The 19,880-nt window shown below is 41.8% G+C and overlaps 1 protein-coding gene across 1 annotated transcript in view; it reads right to left on the reverse strand.

The window, feature by feature from the left end:
• Nucleotides 1-243: 243 nt before the first annotated feature.
• Nucleotides 244-19,880, reverse strand: part of LOC121274009 (transmembrane protein 144-like) — an 81,215-nt gene continuing 61,578 nt past the window's right edge. The window contains exons 14-15 of the mRNA XM_041181175.1: nucleotides 4,712-4,831; nucleotides 244-404 (exon numbers count right to left, since the gene is read on the reverse strand). Of these exons, the coding sequence (XP_041037109.1) occupies nucleotides 244-404; nucleotides 4,712-4,831 (281 nt within the window). The remainder of the gene's footprint in view (nucleotides 405-4,711; nucleotides 4,832-19,880) is intronic.

A 19,880-nucleotide genomic window follows, 5' to 3' on the forward strand; every position in this document is an offset into this window, starting at 1 on the left:
ATCCACCACCACTTCCTCAGAGCAGCTTGTCAGCAATACCCATGTCCTGAGAAGGAGCTAAAAACATTTCTCTGTGTCTCCTTGGGATACAATGGCATTGCGAGCAGTTATATTTATAGTCAACATTGCTTAAAAAAAAGCCTAAGCACTGTGGTCTGCTTGTGATTTTAGTGTCGGTAGCACTGCACAGCTAATAGTTGATTCATATTCCCAAAGTCTTTCCGATTCAAGTTCAACAATAATTCAGATTTTTCCATTTTGTTTTCTGTTATTTTTGATACGGTTACAAATATAAGAAATACTCACAGCAGTAACAAGAGGAAAAGTGATAACTGCACCAAGGAAATAGTTTGCCAGGAACCACGCACTGTTTGCTATTCCCCACAGGAGTCCTGAAAAGAAAGCTAAGAATGAAAGAAATTGGGAAGCGTTAATTATCTGTATTTTGACAGCTTGTTTCTGTAAAGGAAATGCCAGAAGAATTGCCTGTGAATGTTAGGAGACTCTGCTCAACAAATTGGGAATTCAGAGAATTGGGCATTAATGACCAGCATGTTCCTGTAATAGCCCTGCAATGTTTTTCTTTTCAAATGATTATCCAATTCTCTTTTAAAGGCCTTGATTGAATCTGCCTCCATAGTGCATTCCAGATCCTAATCATGCACCACATAAAAATCTTTTCTGCATGTTGTTGTTGCTTCTTTTGCCAATCACCTTAAGTTGGAGTCCTACCCTTCTCCCAATGGGAGCAGTTTTTCCTTATCTACTCTGCCCTCATGATTTTGAACACCTCTATCAAATTTCCTCTATACCTTCTCTTCTCCAAGGAGAACAATCCTAGCTTCTCCAATCTATCCATATAACAGAAGTTCCTCATCCTTGGAACCATTCTCCCATGAATATTTTCTGTACCCTCTCTAAGGTCTTCACATCTTTCCTAAAGTGTGCTGCCTAGAACTGGACACGATATTCCAGTTTTATAAAAGTTCATCATAACTTCATTGCTTTTGTCCTCAATTTATAAAGCCCAAAATCACATATGCTTTATTAACCCCTTTTTCAACTTGCCCTGACATTTTCAGTGACTTGTGCACATATACACTCAGACCCCTCTACTCCTGCACCCCCTTTAGAATTATGCTCTTTATTTTATACTACCTCTCCTCATTCTTCCCATCAAAATGAATCACTTCACACTCCTCTACGTTAAATTTCATCTGCCACTTGTCTGCCCATTCCACCAGTCTGTCTATGTCTTCTCGAGGTCTATTGCTATCATCCTTACTGTTCATAACACTTCCATGTTTTGTGCCACCCGCAAATTTTGAAACTATTCCATGGGTTTCAACTTTGTTGACAAATCTGTTATGTGGCACTTTATCAAATTTCTTTTGGAAGCCCGTGTACACCATAATAGCCGTATTAGCCCCGACAACCCTCCCTGTCACGTCATCAAAAACTGAAGCAAGTTAATTAAACACAATTTACCCTTAACAAATCTATGGCTTTCCTTAATTTACCCACATTTGTCCAAGTGACTGTTAATTTTGACCTGAATTTTCCCATCACCAAAGTTAAACTCACTGGCCTACAGTTGCTGGGTTTACCCTTAAACCCTTTTTTTGAACAAAGGTGTAACATTGGCAATTCTCCAGACGTTTGGCACCACCCCCACCCTATCTAAGGAGGATTGAAAGATTATGGTCAATCCCTAAATAATTTCCAACCTTATGGGAGCCCGACAATTAAGAAACCATCATCGAGAATCCGTTCAATAAGGGGCAGGGAGTGATAAAAGGAGGTGGGAAAGCCAATCAGCACGCCCAGTGGAAGGGCGGCCAGCAGCCTTCGCTCTGGCTGCAGTGGATGTGCAGCTACAATGATTGGGACATATGTGGGAGCAATGCAAGGTGAGTGAGATGAGGATGAAAGTGCTAGAAGGCTTTTCTTCAACCCAAGCACTCTCCATGGCAGCAGTCTCCATGAGAGATTGCTGAAATAGCAGGCCTGTGCCTCTATGAATGACCTGAGGCTTTCCATTTATGGCAAATGAAGGTTAGATCGCATGTAGATGTCAAGCATTTGGACCTTCATTTGCACACTCACCACTTGTCAGCTGGCAAAACATGTAGACTGCAGAGGTCCCATGCACTTTTAGGAAAATTGGAAAGGCCGGGGAAAATGCCATTAATAACCACTTTAATGACATTAATTGACTTCCTGCCATTGCTGGGCAGTTTGCCATCACCTCATGGCTATTCTCTATCCTGCCTCCAGTAGTTGAATATCTCCTCATGTCTTAGTGACCCAAACTGGAAGCAGAGCTCAAGACCATAAATTTTAATGCATGTGAATAACTGGCAGTATCGCAGCAACTGTACACCCTGCCTGATATTTCTTTCCAACTTCAAAGGACACAGAATAGGGTGTATAATGGACAAACAATCTGATATTGCCTGTTTTTCGCCCCTGTTGAAGTTTAAAGTTACCCCCATGATGTGAATAAAGTACAATAGAATTTGCTCAGAACTTTACTATTTGTGTGCTGGTTTATACAGTTCAAGATTCTATTGGCTTTGTTGATTGCTGCTCAATGTTGGTTGGACATGTTGAGTTTTGCATTTAATCTTTTGCTTCTTCAACACCATTCATGGAGTACATCCTTTACCCTATTTCTTTCCTATGTGCAGTGATTTATTCTTATTCATATTAAATTTTATTTGCAATTGTTCTGCCCAATCACATATTTTGCCCAATTCATTCTATATTTCCTGAGCCCTTTGTTCAGAAACAACTGCCCCTGCTGATTTGTATTATTTGCAAACTTTGTCAAATTATATTCAATCTCTGAATCTAAATCATAAATGTAAATCTGAAAGTTGATTAACTAACCAATGTCTTAAGGTTAGTAAGATATTTCTCCTCCATGTAAGTTGAATTAGTGTTAGCATTTAATGAGGCTACATAAGTATTCAATAAGCTGTCACAAAATTTAGATCTGCTTTAAGTATTCCCATAAGTACAATGGAGCTGGGCATCCCATTAGGAGTCCAAGCTTCTTGCATTCAAGGGTGTGCCTAAGCTGCCAAATATCTATTTATACAGTAGGGTAACCCAGGGGTATAGTAATAAGAATCATTGTGATCTGAACTGGGTATCATGGGCTTTAATGTGCCCTGAAGTGTGTTTCTTCAATCTTTCTGAAGAGAGACTGGAACAGGGTGCGATAATTATAGGCCAGAGGCAGATCATTAAGCTTCTTTATTTTACATAAAGTAAACCTAAAGCCTAATAAATGTAATCAAATCTCACCTTGATTCAACAGTTAAAGAAACTCCCTTCAGAGCAAGGTAAATAATAAAAAGTTGTCACACTGTCCCTAGTGGGCTCAAGTAACTTCTTTTGACCTGTTTGGCTCTGGAATTGAGAAGAGGAAGTTTCTCCTCAGTAAGCCACTTTACCTCCACAGACAGATTGATTATATGTTTCTTTTGTTCCTTTACTCTGTGCACCATGTCAGAGGGAGGCCCTCTTGACTCTTTTCCCATTCAGAGCTTCATCAGTTGCTAAAATCAGCTACCTCTCCTTTCCTGCCTTGGAGTGCAAGTTTAATAAAATATTTCCTGTTACTGGTGAAAAAAGAGACACACTGTCGAAGCTTTTCACAGCATTCCTCTTTTTTCAGCAATACTCAAGTTCTGTACTATTTCCTATCTTGCTCAAAGTGAATCAAGAACATCCTAGCTTAATGGGCCTGCAATGAGAAAGTTGACCCTAATTGTTCAACTTGAATTAGCATGTGAACTGTAACATTCCACAAATTGGCCCATTTTCAATTCTTGCAGCCTGTGCAAATTTGCTGTTTTAAAATGCAATGCAAACAAGACACAATCCCAAAACCTTTTCATTGAAAAAAATGGTCAAATAATCCACAAAAATTACAAAAACATAGAATGAAATGTAGTATGATGGTTCCTTTACAGACAATTACAATTAATCCCATCAGAGGTTTCATCTCACTCATTTTATCCCGGGGGAATAACTTACATCTTCCTCCACAATTTCCGAAAGTAATTAAGTTGTTCTAAAATGATAGTTACCTTATACCTTCATTATTCAACTTTATCCATTTGTTTTCCACATTTGAATAAGAACAGTCATGTACTGTGCAATCATCTGAGTCTATCCTTATCCTTATACTTTTCCTGATTGAGTACTTATGTTTTCTTTTCTCAGGAGAAAATTGGTGTATTTTTGATGAGAGTCACAATCACAGATTGGAGAAAGAGTTCTCCAGTTTTTAGTCTTGCCGAGGCCCTTGAATCTTGTCCTCTAGGTCTTCCATCATTCCAACACATGAACTAATTAAAACCAACGGATCACAAACTAACTGAAAATTCACGCTCCACCCAAAAACTCTTCATCAATCGTGGACTTCACCGAGAAAGTTGCTTGTCTGCTAATTGCTCAGTAGTAGGGTGTCAAACCAATACCCCTTGAACAGCAAACTAAAAAGAGAATCCGTATTTTTATATTTAGTGCAGGTAGTTGGGAGTTACTGTTGGTTGGCCCAGGGGCCACAGTATTGGTGCATTGTACAATCACTGATAAAGACCATTAAAACTATTTTGTTGAAATCTCCTGAATAGCTAAGAATTACCATGCTAGCAACATTATACAGACATTGTGACTGTTCATCAATTCACCTTACCAGGTAATATTGCTGTTGAATAAACACTTGGTTTGTTTTTCTTCACTGCACAGTATATGAGAAAATAGATTGTACTGGTTAGAATAATCCCACTGCAGTATGCAAAAACATAATCCATGTCTAAAATAGAAGAGAAGACAGTGTTAGATGTGAGTATCTAAATAATGACATTAATTATGTTGTCACATTGGATTAAGAAAAGCAAAGCTTTGTAACATAATCTCCACACAACAATCAATTCTTGTATCTTTTAAAAACTGTCAAAGTTTTGAGATTTTTCACTCTTTGGCCCGCAGGTAATTTTAGATCATTTATATTGAAGTGTTGTTATTAAGTTACCCTCAGCTCACTTTGATTTACATCCTCAGAATAAACGTTCTGTGAACGTAAATTAGAACCAGCTAAACCATCTACCCAGGTAGTGGTTCTCAGATACCACAACAGTTTTAGGCTAGGACATCTTAGTTAGTCCATTGTTATAATCCCCACAGAGACCAATAACTAAAAAAAAAAAGACAAATTTTTCAGCAACCGAAGGAAAGAATTGCACAACAGGATTGTATGTTTTAAGACTTTTACGTAACAGATGATAATCAACATAGAATAAATATCACTTAATAGGCAAATAATGCACCAAAACAGCAAAAAGGTACTTTCCCATTAATTAATTAATTAACATGATGAAAATATTTTACACCACCGTCCCAGCAGATATGGACTTGAAACATTAACTCTGTTTCTCGCTCCACAGATGCTGCCTGACCTGCTGAGTTTTTTCCAGCATTTTGTTTTTATTTATGTTTTTTCTTTTTATTTGATGGAATGTGGGAGTCGTTGACAAGGCCAGTATTTGTTGCCCATCCATAATTTCCCTTGAACTGAATAGTTTGCTAGGCCATTTCAGAGGGCAATTAAGAGTCAACCACAGTGCTGTGGTTTGGAGTTGCCAGTGAGCCAGGCCAGGTAAGGAGAGCAGATTTCATTCTCTAATGGACATTAGTGAAACACGTAGGTTTTTGTGACAATCGACAATAGTTTCACGGTCACCATTACTCACACTAGCTTTAAATTCCAGATTTATTAATTGAATTCAAATTTCACCAGCTGCTCTGATGGGATTTGAATCAATGTCCACAGAGCACTAGCCTGGGTTTCTGCATTACTAATACAGTGATGTTACCACATTGACACCACAATCTCTCCTTAATGTAGTTATAAAGATTCAGTTCCAAGCTCCTCCTGGCTTTTCAGCTGGCTCCCTTCTCCCGACCACACCAGGACAAGTGTTCCAATGTCCTTTGAACATCATTCCACTCAGTCATCTGTCTCTTTGAATAGAGAATCAGTTCCCAGCAGCATCCTCCTTTTTCTCTGCCTTTCACAGCAGTAACTGTTTCTGTTTCCCTCTTCGGGTCCCTCAGTCTGTGTGTCTTTATCCAGAAGAAACGTGGCCCTGATTTTGTGTCAAGGTGTGAAAGCTTGTCATCTGATTTTCTATTAGTTGTGATTACAGATCACATGGGCTTGTCTCTGGCCAGAATTCGTACGATCACACCATACCTCATTCAGAACATTCTGTTTTACATTAAACTAAAAGGAAACCATTTAAAATATAACCATCTCATTAAGACGTATATTAATAACAATTTTTAAAAATATATTGTTTCATTGGATGTGGGCATCACTGGCTAGGACAGCATTTATTGTCCACCCACAATTGATCCTAAGAAATTGATGGCGAGCCTCCTTCTTGAACTGCTGTGGGCCATGTGCCCACAGAAAGGGAGTTCCAGGATTTTGGCCCAGTGACAGTGAAGGAACAGTGATATGGTTCCAAGGCAGGATGGCATGTGGCTTGGAAGGGAACTTGCAGGTGGTGGTGTTCCCATGCATCTGCTGCCATTGACCTTAGAGGTGATTAGAAAAAGCATTACTGTAGTCATGATTTTTCTACACCACTAGCAAAATATCACACTATTATAATTTTAACAAAAGTTACTACCTACAGTACAGGTAATATCCTTTCCCCTTTTGTCACATTTCACCATTAAACATTTCGTCTTGCCCAATTTTTAGAATAGAAATAATGTGCAGGGATACGGGGAAAAGGCAGGGCAATGGCACTAGGTCATAATGCTCATTTGGAGAGCTGGTGCAGAAATGATGGGCTGAGTGGCCTCCTTTTGTGCAGTTAAAATTCTGTTATTCTGTGATTTTTAAAGACTAACCCTGCAACAACTATGAACATCTGACAATTACGATTTAAAGGGCAGAATTTAGCCCTTGGTTGGTGGGCAGGCCCCACTGGCTCGGCAGTGGGAGGACAGCTGAACCCCACCATTTTGAGTGGGCGGGCCAACTAAGGCCTGCCCGATAGGAAGCGCTATGCGTTTCCTGTTCCGGGGGGGGGGGGGGGGGGGGGGGGGGGGGGGGGGGGGGGGGGGGGGGGGGGGGGGGGGGGTGGGGGGGTGGGGGGTAGTTTAGGGAAGGGTAAGTAAACTCTAAAAATAGATAAATATTAAAATTATTAACATGTCCCCCTCATGTGACAATGTCACATGAGTTGGGACATGCTAATAATAAACACAAAATTTATTACATTTTTAAAAAACAGACATGAAACTTCATCCCGCCAATGGTAGAATTTTCATTAATAATTTGCAGCCTGCTGGGACTCCTGACCTGCCCGCCAGCCTTATGGTTGGCCGGGCAGGGTGTTTAATAACGTTAAATAGCCTGTCAATGGCCTCAATTGGCCATTGACATGTCGGCGGATGTACAGCTGATTTCACTGTCCACCTGCCTTCGTGAATATTTAAAGGGACCAGGATGACATCAGGGATTCCTCCCGATGTCATCCCACGTCATTTTCCCCTCGGCGAGTGGGCCCCGCTCCCAAATCGCCGAGGGGAAAATCCTGGCCAAAGTCTCCCTTGTGTGAGTTCTTAGAGTCACAACTCTATTGCAAATGAGAGTTTCTTTTACTTCTCGTCATTTCACATTCTTTCAATCTGCTCATAAGATCTCCTTTTTCAGTTTGTATCGGAAGTACAGCATTTCCATATCCTCAGTTAAAAGATTGTACTGTGATTTTACACCCTATATGTTGGATTTTAAAATTGGTGTTAGATTTCGCACAATCTGGACCTTGACATAATATCTGTGATGTGCCCAAATGTTTCACAATTTGTTTGGTATGGTTGACCTTGTTAAGAACAATATTGCTGTTTGCTGGCAAACCTCCCAGTTTCTGAATGTAAATTAAGAAATTTCCTGTCAGAGAACTTGTTAACCTTTGGATTCACCAATTTCCTTTATTCTTCTTTAAAGTCAGGCATTAAATCTCTATCAGAGTTTTCACATTTTAAAAAACACTCTGAACCACACTATGCAGGTTTAATGCCTAATTTCCATTATTTTCCATATCTGAATGTTTTTAAATGTCCAAACCTGTAAAGAAAGTCCCAACCAGCAATACATCCAAATTCTCCTACATAACAATTTAATTCACCCTATCCTGTTTAAATTCAGGGTCAATGTTATCTTGTTTGTTTCCATGATGTAATCCTTCAGTGTTCTTTTCTGGAGACATGCTACATCCTTTTGTGCAAGCAGCTCATTTTTCTGTCAAATAAAATTCTACTTAGCTGCTTTAAAAACTTTGTTAAGGATATGTTGATGATCATCCAAAAAAGTTTAATGCTCCCTTCTGCCAGTTCACAAATCTTTTTAATTTCTTTTTGCTTCTTATCTTTCCATTCAGTTCAAGCCTTGTCTAGTTCTTTTCTAGCAAGAGCAATCGCATCCCCATTTGAAGTTTTAGTTTATGTTGAAATCATGTATCCTTCCTCGTAGCTCTCTGTATCAGTATTCATTGCAGATGTGTTACTTTGTTTCAAAGTATTTTTTCCTTTGTTTCATCATTAGCTTTGAGTACTGTTGCTATCTGTTCTGTCACACCTTGTTCATTTTTTACCTACGTGTCTTTATCTTGCTTTTATCTGTCATTAATTCTGTTTTCAATTTGTTGCTCCAATGTCCTTTTAATATAAACAGTTTGAGTTCCTGACTCTTTGGGCGTATCTTTAGTTGAAACAGTTATTTTCACAGCAGAGTTACAAGAATACTGGGCGGAATTTTCCCAAATTTGCACTAAGTGTGGTGGCGAGCAGGCAAAATGGCAATCTACCCGCTGATAGCGATGGCGGGTTTTCATGCCATATTGTCCCAAACCCGCCACATTATCTATACATTCCTGGGAAACACACCATTTCCATGGTGGGTGGGCTCTCATTCACCCTCCTGCCATCACCTGGCTGTTGCATCACGCTAGCCGCCATGATTAAAAGGCAGCCACCAGCACACCGCTCGTTGCTACCAACTCACCAAAGTGATGTTCCGGCTTCATGCTCCCCGGAAACATTAGTGATGCCTGCACCTCGACAGTGCTAATCATTGCTGCCAGAATGTAGTAAGCAGGCACCACAGTTCTCTCATTCTCTCTGTGTGCTCTCAGCACCTTTAAGGTGGGGCTGGCCCCCAACACACCAGCATCTGTGACCAGTGATGCTGTGCTCCAGCTGCTGAAGGCGGACACAGCATCAGATGCTTCTAACGTCTCATGACTGTGTCTCTATGATATGACCTTGATCATGGAGCACAAGAGAGCTGCTGTCGGCCAGACAGAAGTCAGACATTCTCAGAGGCTATGTGAAAATTTATGGAATGTCCTCACACATGTCATCATCAACCTCCTGCACCCGAGCGACTATTACAGCCTTCACTGCCTCCCCATGACAGGAGTTTTCTCACAGAGGGTATTTGTGCTGCCATAAGCCAGACTGGAGTCAAACGTTCACAGATGCAATGTGAGGATCTATGGGGGTCACCCCACTGCATGTTGTCATCATCCTCCAGAAATCTAGCAGCTATGAGGGCTTCCCGAGCACACCTGCCTCGCCTGGCTAGTGCTAGGGCCTCATCCCCTTCACTGTCGCCTCTGAGGACCCCCTCACTCTCATCCCCATCGGTGTCCTTCTCATTGGAGGATAGCTTCAGCTCTTCCAGCCCCTCCTCAGCCAGCTCCTCTACCCATTGCAACACCAGGTTGTAAAGAATGCAGCAGGCAACGATGATGAGTGACACCCTCTGTGGACTGTATTGCTGGGCTCCACCAGGCCGGTCCAGGCACTGGAGCCTCATCTTCAGCATCCCAATGGTCTGCTCCACCAAGTTGCGAGTTGCAGCAGGCGCCTCATAATACCGTCGCTTTGCTGCAGCCTGAGGCTGCCTCACAGGTGTCATCAGTCACGGCCTCTGCAGATAGCCCTTGTCTCTGAGGAGCCATCCCTGCAGCTTCTGTGGACCCTGGAAGACTTCAGAGATCTGTGACTGACTGAGGATGTGGTCGTCGTACACACTCCCTGGAAACTGTGTGCCCACCAGCAGGATGCATTTCTGGTGGTTGCTTATCAGCTGCCCATTCAGTGAGTAAAATTCCTTGCAGCTGATGTTATCCACTGTGTGCAGTGATGGAGACCTGAGCACAACATAGGTGTAGTCAATTGCACTCTGTACCTGTGGGAATCCCAAGATCCAGGTGAACCCAATGGCCCTTACATCCTGGCTGTCCCAGTCCCAGGCGAGATGCACAAAGTTGTGTGCCATGGAGAACTTGGCATCTGTGACCTCATGAATGCATTTGTGGGTGGCGGATTGTGAAATCCCACAGAGGTCATCTGTGGAGCCCTGAAAGGAGTCACTGGAATAGAAATTGAGCACCGCTGTCACTTTCACAGCCACTGGCAGTGGATGCCCTCCATGTCCTCTTGGTGCCAAGTCTTGCAGTAAGTGGCAGATGTGAGCAACCAGGTCCCTAGACATGCGCAGTCTTTGGTGACACTGGTTCTTAGTCATCTGCAGGAATGGCAGGCAGTGTCTATAGATCCTGGGTGTCGCTAGGCACCGACCAACCGCAGCTTGTTGTTGCTCCTGGACAGCATGTGTGGGAGCCCCTGCTGCCCCTTTTTCATGAGGTTGCTGCTCCTGCCTTTGCACGGCCAGTGCCTCAGTCGCTCTCTCCTCCATCTTGTTCGCTCTCTGTAAGCCATCAGGCATACAGCTAGCTCACCAGGATCCAAGCCCCTGATGTATTCCTCCTGTGGCATGAAAGAGAGAGAAATGTGGTTAGCATGGGTGAACATATACCTTTCCTGGCCCTATGTGATTGCCCCTTAAAGCATCCCGGAGAGTGCTGGTCACCCCTTGGATGGCCACAATTGAGTACGTTGCATGGCTGCCCTGTCAGCCTGTGAAATGGGGGAGACTGCCCCTAACCATGATGCTGAGATTGCAAGGGGTGAGTGCCTCCAGCAGGCAGTTTAGGAGCCCGATCCTAATCATATCACTGTTGATGCGCCTGAACTGCCTCAGTTGCAGAGGCATGGTCAGTTTATACAGGTCCCCCTAATGCATGGCCACTCCCCTCACCTACCCTGCCCCCACCTTGATTCCTTGTGCAAAGGATCCACACCAGGGCAGCAGCTGACCCCCTCCACACCCCTGCCAACAGCAACAGTTGCCCCCAGACACACACCCCCAACAACAGTTGCCTCCCTGGCAGGGTGGCACTTTACCCAGGCAACCCTGAAGCTTGCAAATCAACAGACGACCCTGGCAAGTTGTGGAGAATGATGCTGTTCACTCACCTCAGTTCCCCCAAAGTGAAGGCTGCCAAATGCATGCTGCCCATGTGCACATCGATGTGAGACACGTCGACATGCTTTCCCACTGACATGGACGGATGATCCAGCAGGGGTCCAAAAGCCCGGCGGGATGGCCTTTTAACAATATCCTGATCCTCAGCCTAATATCGGCTGTGCAGAACATCGCCGAGCTGTCTTCCCATGGTCATGAAACCGATTGCGCAATATTATCTCCTTATGCCAACTGTCACGCCCGCTGCCAGCGGGCACAGAAAATTCTGCCCATTGATTCTTTTATATCATTCGATTTTTCTTACACAACTTCAGTTTCTGCAGTCTCAACAGGTTGTTCCAGAACCACTGGAGACACCAATACTTTATCCCCAGCTAAGTCATTTCCTAATAAAAAAAAATAGTACACCCGTCGATTGTCAAATTAGGCACAATCTCCACAATTACGGGACCATTAATTAAATCACAATTCACATTAACTCTATATAAAATTCCTATCAATACCCTGTTATCAGTACATTTATATTTAACAAATTTTCTGGAGGGAAAATCCCATCATCTGCCAACATCAGTGACTGCACTGATTCTGTATCTCTAAGAATGGCAATTAGCTTTCGTACCTCACCAGAAAAGAATGAGGACACTTGTGTTCTATAAAATATGGAATGTACAGGTGGGAATTGACAGACAAATACCTGGTGCCCTCCAGCAATGACAAAACACGAGGTAGCCATCCACACAAACTACAAAAACCATTTGTTTCCAAGACAGTGTATCAACAAACTTCCTTCCCAAGGACAATGGAGCAAGTTGTCAAAGGTAATAGTCACAGCCCCATCACCTGAAATCTTCAAAATCCATCTTCAGATTATTTGCATGTAAAAGATTTCATTATTGTGACTACCATCACAGCAGTGCCTGGTTTAGATAGCATTGCCAAATAAATGTTAGCGGAATATGGATATTAGCCTGTGATGCTGACACAACTAAAGCAGCAGAAGTAGAAACAGAAAACTTCCATAATTTCTTGCACCCTGTGCAAGAATGCTGTAGTAATGAATACTGGCGAACCTACAGATTTGTCATCATTTTTATCCACTGGGACAGTAAGTCCTGGAGGAGCAATGTGCAATCTTACAAATGCTACAATTGTGCTTTTTAATTTCCAGCATTCTGCTTTACATGTCCTTTTTAATGGCAAAGATACCATGCGGGTACCTTTGAATCAACCTTAGCCTTTGGACTGTCTCTCTTACTACTTTGAGGAGAATCTGTTTCTTCCCAGGGCCATTTTCCTCACTTTGATCCAGAGGGAATTGGATTACTCTCCAGTTTCTGTGTGAGTTCATAAACAATCGCCTATTATTAACATTCTTGCGAGATAATTTGTAGTCATCTGCCATCACTACAGCTTCTCTTATCTTAGAAGTTTTATAGTCTTCCAGATGGAACCTTATTTCCAAAGAAACACTATTTTCAAATTCTTCCATTAGCATCACAGAATTGAATTGAATTGAAACGGCACAGAAGGAGCCATTCGACCTATCATACTCTCTCCATATTGCACTCCAAAGGAGCAATTCCTTGTGCTACTCCCCTGTCTTCTCCCTGTAGCGCTGCGTATTCTTTATTTTCAGTTAATAATCCAATTCCCTCCTGAATGTCTCTACTGAACCTGCCTTCACCACACCTCAGGCAGTGCACCCCAGATCCAAAACACTTGCTGTGCGAAAGAGTTTTTCCTCATTGCTTCTTTTGTCAATTATTTTAAATCTGTACCCCTTCATTCTTGCTTCTACCACTAATGGGATCAATTTCTCTCTACCTACCCTCTCCAGACCCCTCATGAATTTGAATATGTCTATCAAATCTCCTCTAAACGTTCTCTTCTTGAAGGAAAAGAGTCCCAACTCCTCCAGTCTACTATGTAACTTAAGTTCCTCAGCCCTGGAACTATTCCGTTGAATCTTTTCTGCTCCGTGTCTAATGCCTTCACATCTTTTCTAAAGTGTGGCACCCAGAATTGGACACAATATTCCAGTTGAATCTGAACCAGTGTTCTTTACAATTTTAACATAACTTCCTTGCTTTTGTACTCTATGCTCCTATTAATAAAGCTGAGAAAGCCGTATGCTTTACTAACTGTGCTCACAACTTGTCCTGCTACATTCCATAATTTATGCACATAAATACCCAGGTCCCTCTGCTCCTGCATCCCCTTTAGGATTGTAGCCTTTATTTTATATTGTCCCTCTGCGTTCTTCCTAACAAAATGAATCACTTCACATTTCACTGTGTTAAATTTCATCTGCCACTTGTCTGCTCAAGCTGTCTATGTTCCTTTGAAGTTCTACACTATCGTTCTCACAGTTCATTTCTTCATCACTTCTCTAAAGTTTTCAAGGCTTGTTCAATCTTGACAGACTTATGCCACCTATAAAATATCATCTCCTTTTCTCTAGCAAATTCCACAAAAGTCTGACTCCATTTCTTCCTTAAGTTTCTAAATTTCTGTCTAAAGCCTCTGGCATTAACTCATAAGCATTGAGAACAGCAACTTTCACTGTATCAAAGGCACCAGACTGTATGTCTGAAAGAGGTGAGTTACACTACCAAAGCCTCCCCCATGAAAACGCTTTGCATGAAAATGTCCACCTTTCTTTTTGCCTTTGCAGCTTGTAGCAATTTTCTCAAATGACAGAAAATACAGTTCAACTGAATTTAGCCTCTAAGGGCAGAATTTTTCCCTCGTCGGGTGGGTGCGCGCCCGACCTGAAAGGGAGAAAAATAGTGCGTGATGACGTTGGGTGATCATCCCAAAGTCATTGCGCACAATCGCGTTAGTTTGGTCGGCAGGTACGCATGAGAGCTGGCAGCATGCCTTCTGACAATTAAGAGGCCTATTAAGGCCCTGAATCAATTAATTAAATGGAATTTTTTGCTGCCCATCCAATCATTCGGTTGGCAAGTAGGCAAATAGGCCAAGTGGCCTTTGCATTTTTTGCAAAACCTCATCCACATGGGGTATGAGGTTTCGGCCAGTGATTTAAAAAAATAAAAACTTTTAAAACTCAGTTTTAACATGTCCCTGCTCATGTGACAGAGTCACAAAAGGGGACATGTTTTCCTTATTTTTTCAATTGTTTATTTTTCATATTAAAAACCTTCAGCTCCCTGAGGCAGCTCTGTGCCTTCAGGGAGCTTTCACTGAGCGCACCCTCGCATATGTGCTGACTTCAATGCTCACCCTCCTCCCCACCCCCCCCCCCCCCCCCCCCCCCCCCCCCCCCCACCCACCACCCAGGCAGTGCTGAGCATTACAGCACACAGTTCATGCTGGTTGGCCGTTAATTGGCCAGCCAGCATGAGATTGTGGTTGCAGCCCAATCGCAGGTGGCGGCCGGATTCGCTCCCGGGCCCACCTGCCATGCCTGCCCGATGAGGTAGAAACCCTGCCCTAAGTGAATATTTGTTGCCTAATCAAAAACAAGAATTAAATCTGAGTCATCCTCTAGTTTCCATGCCACCCCTGTTGTCCATTTCAAAGTTTCTTGCTTCTCTTTCTTTTAGAAATTCGAGGTTTTCCTTTTCTTCGTCTCTTCCTAATTTTTCTTCTTGGACTTCAACTTTTATTTTGTATCTCTTTCTTTTTTGAATTCAGATTTTTGCCTTTCTCTCTTTCCAATTCAAGCTTTGATCTTTCCAACTCCAACTCACGTTGTTTCATTTTTAATTGAATTCTAGCTAACTCAACCTGAGTGCTAATGAGATTGATCTTTTCCTCCTCAAGATCCAAATGCTGAGCCAATACTTCAAAGATCTCTGCCTTTCAAGCTCCTGCTTTCAAGTTGACTTCTAATTTCTCTGCCACAGTCTTCAAATTAACTTTAGTTAACTCTTCTAAGATGCTAACAGGCAGGTTGTCTCTGAGCATTGAACGTAGCCATGTTGACTTTTCACTGGTATAGCAAAAGTAAATGTGAAACCTTGTTTGTTTACAGCCTCTGGAATTGGAGTCCTGCAACAGCCCCAATTTGTTACAATCCCCAAACAGACCAATAACTTTAAAAAAAGATTAACTTCCCAGTGACTGATGGAAAAATTGCAGGACAAAAATCACATTTTAACATCTTTATTGAAATAAACCAACTGAAATCAACATAGACTAAATATTACTAATAGACAACTAATAGACAACAAAAAGGGGACATCCCCATTAACTGTGCAACATAACCAAAATACTTTATGCCATGCTCCCAGCAAATATGTAGTCATGAAGATCCAGTTCCAAGCTCCTCACAGCTTTTCAGTAGACTCCCTTCTCCCTGCCACATGAGGGTGAATCTTCCAGTGCCCTTTGAGCATTATTCCACTCAGTCTTCTGAGTATTCTGAACTGACTTCCAACAGCAAGGCCTCACAGGCAACTCTTTGTTCCCTAAATCCCTACAAGCGCCATCTCTTCAAATTGAGTACCAGTTCTCAACTGCAAATCGCTTGGTGGCTAACAAAATAAACAACCTTTTCCTCTGCCTTTCACATCAGCAGCTGTTCCTGTCTCCCTCTCTGGGTTTCTCAGCCTGTGTGTTTTTTTCCAGAAAAAAAAAACAGCCGGCCCTCTTTTGTGTCAAGGTGTGAAGCTTGTCACCTGATTTTCAGTAGGTTCTGGTTACAGGTCACAAGGGCTTGTCTCTGGTCAGAATTAGTATGATCACACCATCCTTCATTTCAGGACATTATTTTTTACTTTAAATTACAAGGAAATAGTTTAAAAGATAGCTGTTTTATAAAGTCCCTCATCCACAACAACATACAAAGATGAAATTGGATATAACGTTGGAATGGCCTCATTCGTATAAGCCAAGTGTTGTGCTATATTCTGTAGAAGTCCACAACTAGGAAGGCTGGAGCTAGTTTAAGTGGCAGCTCAGTCAGCCAAATTCTAGGCAGAAAGACCTGGCTAAAGATCATTGCACAAACTAATGGCTTTCTGCCCAGCTACAAAAGGGTACAGTCTTCAGAAGTCTAGTGTCATGAAAAGCTGATTACAGCCACAAATTACTTATGGGCATATTGAACTTTTTAAGGAAGACTTGTGTGTTTTTAAAGAAATATGAGCAAGGACACTGAGCAAAAGATAGTTGATCATGTAAAGTGACCACTTTCTGGAAAATTCCCATGTGGGTTATACTGATAGACTGTCCTGAAAGAACATGAAGTGTCACACCTAAAAATGTGTCATGACTTTCTTCAAGCAGAGACACTTGAAAGGCAGATAGCAAAGATGCAAAAGGCTAAACTTTAATCTCCTGTGGTTGCAGAGACCAAAAAACTGATTTGCATATCTCAGCAATCACCCAAAACTCCATCTTCTGTTGGTTTATATCTCAAAATGTGTAAATGGTTCTGAGATGGATGCAAGATGACTAATTCCCCTCATGAGAATATACAGGGAAAAATCAGTTAAAAAGCAGTATGTGCTGGTGTTCTCTGTGTGTGACAGCAAGCAGAAGAACAAGATAGCCCCCCCCCCCCACCTCAACCCGGCAGCTTACAGGCGAAATAAACCCCCCCACCCCCCCCAACCCCTCTGTCTGATTCTGAAGGCTCAGCAGAAGCCACGACTAAAGGAAATAGGACAGCATTTCAGTCACCCTGAAGAACCAAGTGTCTCCAAACCAACTGCGAAACTGCCAAAGTCAGCTCTACTGGAATCACCCAACTTAATGACCACAACGTACTGCCACCAACACCTCACAGACAAGCCAAAGACTGATTTGTATATTTTTAAAACTTTTATTGGACTCTCAACTTCTCATTTATGATCTGTGTGTATGTGTGTTGCGTTTTATTATTTTTCTTCTATTTTAGTAACTAATAAACTTACTCTTCCTTTGCCTCAAGAAAGCCTGGTTAAATTGGTTCCTCCTAAAAAATAAATACATTTGGACTGGGAAAAGGTATCCACGAGGGAAGGAATCCCTTTTAAATTAACCTTGTTGCGACTAACCGTGGAAGTTGAATAAAGAACGGGAGCCAGTTCATTCTTCCTCACCCAGGAGCATAACAAAATTGGAGTCCCGTTGGGGAAGTTAATAAATTTGGGGAACCTCACCCAGGGACCAATTGTAACACTAGAGTGGAAAAAGAGTGACCCATCTTCTCTTGTTAAGCTTTAAAACCAGTCAGTTACCAATTTGTAAAAGTGAAGTTAGGCCATAGCAAGGGTTATATTTATATGATTTATTATTTTCTGATATTACAAACAGCAATAGAGGTTGAATTAGATTAAGTATCAATGTCAACAGTATTCTCTTTGTTTATACATTACATGTAAAATGAAATAGGCTATTACTTTAGAATTGGCTCTGTTCTACTTAGGTACTTAGAAGTCTGTTCTGGAAGGTATCTTTTGGGACATGTATAAATTTCCAGTATTCAGAACACAAAACACAGTTTCTTTTATAGGGCCTCCAGGTCATTATTATACAGCTGGATTTTGGTCAGTAATGGTGAACTCCTGATCACAGAGGGATGACAGGGCCGCTTACAAGAGAGGCCCATGATGCTGAACCTGACAGAATATTTATAACAGTGCAAAATTCGTAACTTGTTCTGTCTTTGGTCATAAAATGTAATAACTTCATAGCCTACAGTGCAGCAATACCAAGAATTTATTGAACAAGTTCTAAAGTATACCCCAAAGCAACTTTGAAAGAAAAAGCAATCTCCAGATTATTTTTATTATTGAGGTTTTAGTTTGATCTCCTATGGTCCTGCTCACAGACATAAGTAAGAAAGAAAACCCTGGAAAGGCAAAGTATCTTGAAAATTTGAGCAACAGGTTAGGCAAGCCATTTCATGCTGCTACTATGCAGTGGTTACGTGGGTGGTTTTTTCCAGTAATAGGATGCTGCTGTCAGTCCAAAAAGATGTTCTGCCTACCCAGTTGAGCAATGTCGTGTATAGATTTCAGTTTTGGTAATATAGGCTATACAACCCAAAGATTGGCTGATCGAATCAAACAGCATGTTCCTCCATGGGTTCTCAGTAAGTAGAGTAGATGTCATTCTGTGATTGGGCAGCACTTGCTGAATAATCGTGAGTGCACTGAGAGCTACACTAACAACTAATTTAAGATAATCAGTTGAGCTAGAAGCGACATACATTCAAATGCAGGGACCTGTTTTCTGCAAACAAAAGGAATATGTTCAATCCTTGCGCCTTTTTTGAAATACCCAGGACCCCGGGGAGCCTATAATTCCCCATTACTTTCTCCATGGCAACACCCCAGTCAATCCGAGTTGACTTGCCAATCAGTCAGCATTCTTTTTCATCTGTGGTATAAATTGTTGTGACTGTTTGAAATTTGGCATTCTTGCAATTATCTTGATGAGTGCAAAACAAAAAGATTCAGCAACATGTCTCTCTTTTCAACAATATAAAATAAAACTTTCTCTTCCTCCCCCCACCTGTACCCCCACCCCACCCCCACCCAGCCACTCCCTAACTTTTTTGTCACTTTGGCCAGAATCTTCCAGCCCCTCATGCTGGTGGGATCTTCTGAACCCGCCATTGTAAATGGAGATTTCAGCAGCTCGCTGGCCCCGTCACAGGGCAGTGGGGGTAGTAGCGGGAAAATTCCAGCCTTTGTTTATATTTGTCTTCCACTTTCTATATATACAATTTTCTATCTAACATTATGTTTGTTATTGACTGATTTTCCATTCTCATTCCCAGATACTTTCCCACATCAGTTATGCTAAGGGGGCTGTTACCAGGCGCTATCAAATAAGCACATGTTTCCTCTTTACTCTTTTTTTGTTTTTCTGTAGGAAAGATGTGCCTTGAGAAAAAGCTAAGGACCCAAATGCATTCACATCTCAGAGCAGGAAGGTCAATCTGAGCTGTCAGCAGCCCCCCACCTTCACTAACTGTCAGAGCTCCTGCCCATTTTCTAGAGTCTAACACCATAGGTGCTTGTTCTGACCGTGCTTTCCATTTGTTGTTTCATGCAACATATTTAAATTGTGTCTAGTGACCATGGGCATAATGTCATATGTTGCTGTGGTGCCATAATGCGAAAGAGGTATTGGACAGTCAGGATGGTAACACATGGAAACAATCTTGACTATTACAACTTTTTGGAGATACAAAGGTATAAATTGCAGTTGGCAAAATGAATGGACAAGCATGTAACCAATTCTTGTGGTATTCCTCCATTTATTATTTTAGTAGAGGTATTAAACAGTTTAAAATAGCCAGCAATCTGGAGGGCACTCAATAGTTAAAATAACATGCACCAACATTTTCTTTGTTTACATTTACAATAACACCTTGCATTGGTGTCATGATGCAATTTTGAATAGTTGATTGAAGCTTCTAGGCATCAGACTTAATAAATGCATTGGAGTTGAGTTTCCTCTTGATGTGCCTGGGTACATTAATTGCCTG

This window comes from Carcharodon carcharias, chromosome 1 (genome assembly GCF_017639515.1).
Source record: "Carcharodon carcharias isolate sCarCar2 chromosome 1, sCarCar2.pri, whole genome shotgun sequence".
In the NCBI taxonomy this organism is placed as follows: Eukaryota; Metazoa; Chordata; class Chondrichthyes; order Lamniformes; family Lamnidae; genus Carcharodon; species Carcharodon carcharias.